General features: G+C 52.4%; 1 protein-coding gene across 1 annotated transcript in view; it reads left to right on the top strand.

Annotated features, from left to right (window-relative positions):
- Window positions 1-8,945, top strand: part of GPC1 (glypican 1) — a 197,979-nt gene that overhangs the window by 182,630 nt on the left and 6,404 nt on the right. The window contains exons 4-7 of the mRNA XM_015638168.1: window positions 2,581-2,746; window positions 4,732-4,862; window positions 8,204-8,323; window positions 8,751-8,884. Of these exons, the coding sequence (XP_015493654.1) occupies window positions 2,581-2,746; window positions 4,732-4,862; window positions 8,204-8,323; window positions 8,751-8,884 (551 nt within the window). The remainder of the gene's footprint in view (window positions 1-2,580; window positions 2,747-4,731; window positions 4,863-8,203; window positions 8,324-8,750; window positions 8,885-8,945) is intronic.

Below are 8,945 nucleotides of genomic sequence, written 5' to 3'. Positions count from 1 at the left end.
GGCAGTGTGGCTGGTGGCAGTGTGGCTGGTGGTGGCAGTGTGGCTGGTGGCAGTGTGGCTGGTGACAGGCAGTGTGGCTGGTGACAGTGTGGCTGGTGACAGGCAGTGTGGCTGGTGACAGTGTGGCTGGTGACAGGCAGTGTGGCTGGTGACAGGCAGTGTAGCTGGTGACAGTGGCAGGAGGACAGAGGCAGCTCTCTGCAGCACAGGGCCTTGGAGATATTTTTCTGAGCCAAAATGTGTCTCTTTCCTCTTTCAGTGGTTCCCAGGGTGTCCTTGCTCCTGGTGGCTGTCCTCTCTGCCTGGGGGTGCTGGCCACACCACCTCAGGGGTGCTTCCTGCAGACAACGCTGTGCTCCTGTTTTCCTGAGCATTTCAGCTCCCTCCATTCCAAAAGTCTGCACAGTGCAAGCAGGGGTGTGTGTGGGTAAAGGCAGATGGTTCCCCTCAGTGCTGTGGGGAGTCCCAGGTTTCAGGACTTGGGACAGGTGGCACTTTGTGGGAGGTGTTGGAGGTGCCAGTGCTCCATGGCCACAGCTGGATAGGCTGGGTGAGCAGTGATGGGCTGTGCCAGGAAAGCACAGGGGCCAGGTTGTGTTCAGGAGCTGATGGCCTGTGCAGGCTGCAAGATTGGGCTGTCAGTGTCACCATATAATCCATGATGGTGATTGCTCTGCCTGGGGAAGAGGAGCTCACAGCTTCTTTCCCATCTGCACCCCTGCTTTTTGTGGGAGTGCTCTGCTTTCAGGAGCTACAGCCTGTGCTAGCATGCACCCTGCTCTTACCTGGTGTCTTTCCAGCCACTATTCAGCCATGATTATTTAAACCCTGAGGTGAAAAATTACCAGCTCCTTTGTCTGCCTGTTCCTGTGCCTTGTTGCATTGCTGAGGCAGTGGTGGTTTCACTGTTTCTCCTGTGATGAAGCGTGCGGTATCCGGCCTCCATCTCCTGGTGGCTCAGCCACATGGCAGCCGAGCTCTGCCTGCAGGAGCTGGCCCAGGACAGGCACCCAGAGCTGGCCCAGCAAGCTCAGGGAAGCTCTGGGCTGTGGGGGTTCCTGCCAGGCTCAGCCCCTCTGCTCACAGTGGTAATCGCAGGATAACCCACTGTCACCTCAGGGCTTCTTTGGGCTGCCAGGCCAGGGAAGCAGGCTCTGTTTGGGTTCTCTCTCTCTAAAACTTACAAATTTTTGCCCTCATCCTGAAGAAGGTTCTCACAAGGTTATTTCAGTGCATTCCTGCCCAGTGAAGCCTCAGCACCATCCAGTATCTGTTTTCCAAGGTTTCCTGGAAGCAAGGTGCTGCCACACGGGCAGTGTCAGGAGGAGGAAGCTTAGGGATTTTCTCTGATACAATCTCTGATACTGGGCTCAGCATGTTCACACTCTCCCAAGGGTACCTGAGAACTGAATCTTTCTGGAGTCCCCCAGAAGGCCACGTTCAAAGTATTTTTCCCAAGTACTAAAGAGAGTTCTCAGCATTGCAGCTGCAGCTGGAGGCCCAGGGATTTTTCCTTTCAAGGTTTGCCCCTTTTCTCCCCTCTGGGCTCCTAGTGAGTGCCAAGCATCTGGAACCAAGGGAGACTTCATACAGACATTAATTTTCTCTTTTGTCAATGATTTTAAAAGATTTACAAGGGAATTGCAAATGGACCTGAGCAAAGACAGAAAATGACCACAAAAGAGAAAATACAACAAGACAGGGGAACATGGAACTCTGCCAGCATCCCTGCAGGGGCTGCCAGGCTGTTATTCACCCTTCAGTGCACTGCAGCCCTTGCCCATGGCAGCTGGGGGGACACTGGCCCATGGTTGATGGGCTGGGGGGACACTGCTGTGCTGCTGAGGTGTGGCCCTGCTCTGAACTCTGCATCTGCACTGGCTCTGTGCTTGCAGGACCAGGGTGGTTTGATAAAAGGTGGCAAAGCCACCTCCAGAGTCAGCTCTGCAAAGAACCAGCTGCATGTGCAGGGCCTGTGAGCTGCTGGCATGGTGTGAAGTGCTCACAGAGGGCAATCACTTCCCAGTGTCAAGTGCTCTCAATTGCCCACAATTTTGAACTGTGCAAGTCTCCCCCCAGACTATTCTTTGCAAAGGTGCCAGCTGGGAAGGTTCTGTGTCCAGGGCTGCACTGTGTGTCCCCTGCAGGGAGCTGGAGGTGCAGTTTGTGTGCTGTGTCTGCAGGACAGTGGCAGCAGACCCTGCAGAAGGGATATGGTGGTGGCACTGATGGCAGAGGCTCCAGGGGCACCCATGCACCATGGCAGGGTCCAGGTTACAGCAGGTGGACAGCCTGAGATGTCCTTGTGGCCACCAGACCTGGCTAGAAGGGGCTCACAGACAGGTATTTCCCAGAGCCTGAGTGAGGAACTGGAGGCTGCCCCAGAGTCCTGTCCTTCCAACATCGAGGAAGAGTTGGGGAAGGAGGGGCAGTGAGAGGGGCAGTGGCTTTTCCTGGTCCATGTGCCTGGGGTTGTGTGCTGCCTCTCAGATCACAGCAAGCTCCTTCACCCCAGGGAAGAGGGGAGTTCACCCACATCCCCCTGAGCAGCCTGTGCCTGACTGTGCCCTGTCCCCCCAGGTGTCCCTCAGCCACGAGTGCACCCGTGCCATCATGAAGCTGATGTACTGCCCGCACTGCCGGGGCATGTCCAGCGTGAAGCCGTGCAACAACTACTGCCTGAACGTCGTGAAGGGCTGCCTGGCCAACCAGGCTGACCTCAACACCGAGTGGAAGTACCTGATGGGTAAGATGGCCTTCCTCTGCTGCAGCACAGCTGCCTCTCACTCCTGCATTTAAAGAGGATGGTGGTAGGCTCAGGGGAGGTTGTTTGCAGTGGTAAAGCGCTCAGTCCTCCCTGTGCCCACACAGCATCACTCAGCAAGCTCCACTCTCTCTCTCTTTCACTTGTACATGCACAGCTGGAGGGATCTGAGGCCTGAGGGAGCCTTGGTGTTTGTCTGGGCTCACGGAGGGCAGGCACCAGAGGAGATGACCTTGGACTTGGCCTTTTTTTTTCCTTGTCTTGGCACCTTCTGCCTGGCCAGCAAAGCTGCCAGCTCAGCCCCAGCTGCAGCCCCGCAGGCCGGCTCGGGGTTGGCGTGTGCTGGCATTAAGAACAAAAACCCCAGCGAAGTCAAGCAGTGTCACCTGCCTCTCGAGGGACACTGCAGGATGGAGAGGGAAGCCCAGCGAGGCCAGGGCGCTGCCTGGAGCTGTGCCACAGCTAAATGGAATTGCTCCCTGTGGGAGCTACTGGGAGGCTGCTGCAAAGGAGGGGGAGGAATTGTCCCTTCCCCAGGGGTTCAGTGGCCCTTTGGCCTTTCTGAGCAGAGCCAGCCAACTGTCCCTGCCACTCTCTCCTGGCAGGATGACACCTCTCTCCTGAAACATCACTGTACACTTTCCTTGATTGACAGGGAAGCAATTCCGTGTGCAATTTGCATTTATTCTGGCTTCCTCTTCCCAAGAGACACTGTCAAGGGGTGATGGCCAGGAGGAAATTGGAGCTTCTTTCAAATTGCAGTTGTACATTTCAGTGTCAGAGGTCACAAACTGATCAAGGATGGGAGCAAATTGTGGAGTCAAAGGCACCAGTTCGCTGCTGGTGTCCTTCCTTCACCCTCCTGCAGGCCCTTCTATGTAGCCAGAGACGATTTTGTTACACTAAATACAGAGTTACTCTTTTAGTTTGACAAATTAGGGCAGAGAAAATTAAGGGAGATTTTTTTAGTAAGTGGTTCAAGTATAATTTACTACTATTTAGGGGTGCAACCTTTGATTTAAATGTCTGTATCTCAAGATTAGTGCCTCTGCAAGGCACTATTTGTCTGAAATACACAATCTCAAAAATTATACCACAACCCCTGAGTGGCAGCAAAATTAAACTGCAAGCTCTTCAGTGTTACAGGAGATTTTATTTCCCAGAATACAAAAGATGTTACCAAAATTTACCTCTCTTTTTTGAGAGCATATAGGCTGTCCTTCCTCCAGCTGGAGTGTTGGGAATTGTCTCTGGGGGAAGGCAGAGATTGGTAATTCTTTGTAAGCCAAGCACAGCCCCAAAGCAGCCATCCAAGCAGGAACTTCCAGGCCAGGTGGGAGTGCTTGGACATCAGAGCTTTCCAAGAGGAACTGGGAGCTGAGGCAGCCCTCAGTCACTCCCTGTCCTGTTTACCAGTTACTTCTGGTCTGATTCTGTACCTCTGTAGCCTGATATTTCCCTGGCTGTTGTCCTTCCAGAGGTGAAGGTGAAAAGAATTACTGCTTTTCTCACTCCTTCAGTGCCACAGAAACTATTTCCTACATCCACTACCTCTGGCACCTTATTGACCCCAATTCTTCCACTTTCCCCTGGCTGCAGTGCTTTGCCAAAGACATGCACTGAGTTAGGAGGGTGAGGGCCAAGTATTTCTGTGTGTCTTAATAATTCTGCACCAGTTTTCTGGTTTTCCCTTCTGTATCACCCAGGGAAATGCTGGTTGCTTTGGGTGAACACTCTTACCCAAAGTGTATTTACCATTTGCAGGAGGTTCCTTTGCCACAGAGAGTGGTTTTACCTACATGAGGTAAGGAAAACAAGTGTGCACCTGGCAGTGGTGAAAATGGAGAGGTGTCTCCCAACAAGGAGACCTGCCAAGGGCCCAGCAGCTTCTCTCACCCAGCATGAGCTGATCTTTCCCTTGGTTTGCCCAGAGTGATGATGAGAGCTGTCCCTGCCTTGTTCCACAGATTCCCTGATCGGGGTGGCCGATCGGATCGACGGCCCCTACAACGTGGACACTGTGATAGGCACCATCCACATGAGGATCGCTGAAGCCATCTCTAACTTGCAAGAAAACAAAGATTCAATCACAAGCAAGGTAGGAGCGTGTGCCTGGGCCTGCCTGAGGACACATCACATGCAACTGCCAGGACCAAATGCTCTTTTGTGCTCACTGTTCAGCTGAACTGGGGGAGATGAAGAGTGAAAGAGAGCACGTGCCCACTCTTTTAATGATAAATTACCTGGGTTTCCTAGCACTCATCTGACACAGGCAAAAACCTTTGCAGGTGTTTCCAAATGGTGCTCCCTGCTACATCCAGCCAGCCTCCTTTGGGTACAGGCATAGGAGGTGGGGCTGCATACACAGTGATGGGGGGTCATGTGCCATTTGCTGTCAGGAGCCTCTGTGCTGAAGTGTTCTGAGATGTTATGGCTGAGCTGAGGCATTTACACAAAGTGCACAGTCCCCAGTGACAGGAGGCAGCTGCTTTAACCAGCCTCGAGGGGATCTTCTGCAGTGGAAACACTGGGCTAGCAGGTTGTACCACGGGACAGAGCTGCAGTCTGGCAGCCCATCTGGAGAGTACAGACCAGGCTCTCCTGTGGCTCTCCTGTGGCTCTCCTGTCTTCCAAGAAGTATGTGTCATGAAGCTCTCTTCTGCTGGTCTTCTATTTTTAGTATATTTATCCACTTAACCACAGTCACCTCTGTAGCTGCAGGTAAGAGAAGCTTTGGGAACAAAAGCAGCCCTCCAGGGCTCCTGCCTTTTGCCCAGACACTCCCCAGGTCCTGTAGCTATCCCACAGTCAGGGTAGAGATGCAGATGAAAGGAGTGGGACAGGTCTTAACTGGGTTTTGGATGGGGGAAGGGCCAGAAGTATTGCTTGGCAAATTCACTGGCACACATCAAAGCAGTAACAGCAGTACACATCCAAGCACTGGGTTAGGTTCCTTTTCTGACATGAAAGGCAATGTTCTTTCTTCCCTCGTTAGGTGAGACTTGAGGCTCCCCACATAAAAGCAGATCCATAGTGTGGGGAAACATAGCATCATCTGCAAATAAAGGTGTTTCCAAGGGGAATACAGTAAATCTGCTGAAATGACAGGGTCTAAATAGTCTTAACTGGTGTTTGATTGGAGCAACCAAACGTGTTTGATAAGCTCCTCAGTATGACCTGGTGACCAGGTGAATGGAACACCCTGCTGGTGGCACAGCTAGCAGAGGGCAGGAGCTGCAAAGCTCTGAGCTCTGGTTCTGAGCATGGCAAAGCCATCAGATGAGGGATATTATCAGCTGAGTTCAGGACTGTCCCAGGCCAGTCCCATCTCAGAGCTGGGGACATGACCCAGGCCAAGGGCACTGCTGTTAAGTAACCTCCCAGTCTGACCAGTCTGACCAGGCACTCTGGCAGCCACACTGCCACCATCAGGGGATGTCACTGCAGCCCCTGGCAGGTCACAACCCCCAGGTCCCCACTGGATTCCTGCACACCCCACTCACACAGACAGACCAGGTCTCCTCAATAGTTCCATCCCAGGTTTCCCATGGCAGCCTCAGATCTTTCCTTTCATAAAGCAATTTACTCACAGCACAGAACACAGAAAGAGCTTATGCTGGTGCTTCTGAGGACAACAAAGGAACCCCTGGGCTTTTATCCCCTCACTGTCCAAGCCTGCAGGGGTCCCACCCAGCTCTCCCAGTGTCTGGTCACCTGGCTGGTGCCGCAGGTCCCCGTGCCCTTTGTTGTGCAAAGCTTGGGCTCAGTTCACAGCCTCGGGCTGGGCCAGCTGAATCTGCAGCTGTCACTGCACTGCACCCAAACCACTGCACAGAATGTGCTCCACACGGGATGGGACCTGGGTAAAACTAAAGAAGAACTTGTGGTGCTGAGCCTTGTGCTCAGGGCAGCACAGAGCACTCTCCCTGCTTCCTCACACTTCCTTTTCTCCCTGTGACTCTCCGGGATTTCAGGCAGCAGGAGCTATCAGAGGCTGCAAACGCCTGTTTGTTCCCATTATTCAGGAGACTACTGACCCCCTCAGTCTGCTGCAGCTGTGCTTTCTCCAGCAGTACCTTGCATTTCTCACCTGAAGCTTTTAGAGTGGCAAGAGGTTCACCCTGGTACACTGTGCTGGAGCTGCCACTGTCCTGAACACTTTTCCAGACTTTTATCTCCTGGGAAGAGGCCCAGCAATATTGGTGCCATCAGCAGCAGGCCAGCAAGGTACAGGGTGAAACCAAGGTTTTGTTTTGGTAGGACCAAGTGGAAAATGTTCTACATGCAGTTTCCAGGATGGGGTTTTTGCACAGAGCAAATGAGACTGATGAACAAACAGCTTGGCTTGGTGCTGAACTGCTGGAACCATCCAGGTCCATGTGGTCAGCAGGACAGGGCACCCCAGGAGGGGCCTGTAGAGGCTGCATGTCCCTCAGACACACGGACAAGGGACTCTTGGCTGGGTTAGCACTTGGCTGTCAGAATCCACGAGCCAGCACGTTCAGCAGGTGGCCTGAGCTGTGTCAGCAGAGCTCTGTCTGTGGCCCTGACTCCTCTGCTTTAAGGGGACACCAGGCAAAGTCACGTTTATCAATAGCTTCTGACAGCACCCTGGCAACCACAACAAGCTTGGAGCCCTCCTTATGAATCAGATGGCTTCCTTTGTAAAGGCTGGCATAGTCTGACTCAAACTGACAGTGCAAAGTCCCTCCTGGCCTGATGCTTTGTCCAGCCTGGTTCTCTGAGCTCTGCTGCCACCAGTGTGGCTCAGCTGCCCAGCCCTGGTGATCTGCAGGCCAGGTATTGCTGCCTGGACTGGTGGTGCAGGGACTGGGAGATGCAGTTTTCAGTGTTTCCAGAACACCTTTCATCTCATCCTGCAGGCCAGGTCTGGGGATTTGTACCTTCCAAATGCTTCTGCTGCCCTCTGGCTACAAAGCTCATTTGGGCAGGTAGCTAGCATGACAGGAGGTTCCTGAGGCACACGGATTTCCCAAGTGTGGATGTTGGTTGCAGGAGTCATGGGCATAGTCCCACATCACTCTCTTGTCCATCAGTGGAGCTCCCATTCTCTGTAGTTTTGAAGCCCACACCACTGACATAATGAGTGTGAGCAACTCCCATCTTGTTCTTCCCAGGATTTTATTTTCCAGTCATAAGAAGAGATAAAATTGCTATAAATAATTTAATATCAATCTTGGTGACTCATCCAAAAACATGTGTTACTGCTGAATATTTTGCTTGATAGTGGTAACCAAAACCAGTTACAATGTGCTGAAAACACATCTGGCACTAGAAACTAAGCCAGAATCTCTGAGAATCTTGGCAGTAGGAAGGACAAATATACTTAAGAAGGAAAAAAAACCATAACTGTGGAGTGTTAAATAATTAAAGGAATAGCATGAAAACATAGGATAGAGAGTTTGATTTGTTTTTCAGGTGTTCCAAGGCTGTGGAAATCCCAAAATCAGCACAAAAGGCTCCAGTAGTGAGGACAAGAAGAGACGGGGGAAGGTGACATTGGAAGCCAAGTCCTCTGCACAAGCACTGGAGATGCTGGTGGGTTTGTCCTGGAGCTGGTCCTGGGTCCTGCAGGTCGGGTCACAGCGCCCTGGGGGCTGCTGAGCTGCACATCTGGAGAAGACCAGATCACCAAGTGATGGTGTAACCCAAGCAGACCTGGTCTTCTTGCCCCTGCACGGGGTTGGGTCTGTGTTGCTGATAATCAGTTTCCCAGGGATTTGGTGCCAGACTTACCTGAGAGGCTCCTAGTCTGATGGTCTTCTCTTGGTTGGTCTTGTGGTCCTGGAACAGTCCTTGGCATGTAACCTTTAGCCTTGGGCACTGGGGTTGGTGGTTGGTCTTTAGGGGAAGGTTGATGATACATCCTTGTTTGCATAAAAACAGTGATGGTGAATCAAAAAATAGGCAGAATCTTTCTCTGCCCCAGAGCTCCTGTGGCCTTGAGCATCTCCTTTGCTTACAGGTTTTAGATGCCAAAGGGAATCTGACAGCTCTCAAGACATACTGGATCACCCTCCCCAGCACCCTGTGCAGCAAAAAAGTAATGGCCAGCTCAGCATCAGATGACAAGTGTTGGAACGGGATGACCAAGGGCAGGTATGGAGTGGGTCAGTGCCAGGAGCACCAATCTGGGGTGAGAGGAAGGGTTTGAAAAGGC

The sequence above is a fragment of the Parus major genome, chromosome 9 (assembly GCF_001522545.3).
Source record: "Parus major isolate Abel chromosome 9, Parus_major1.1, whole genome shotgun sequence".
Taxonomy (NCBI): Eukaryota; Metazoa; Chordata; class Aves; order Passeriformes; family Paridae; genus Parus; species Parus major.
This window is presented reverse-complemented; position numbering and strand designations above follow the sequence as displayed.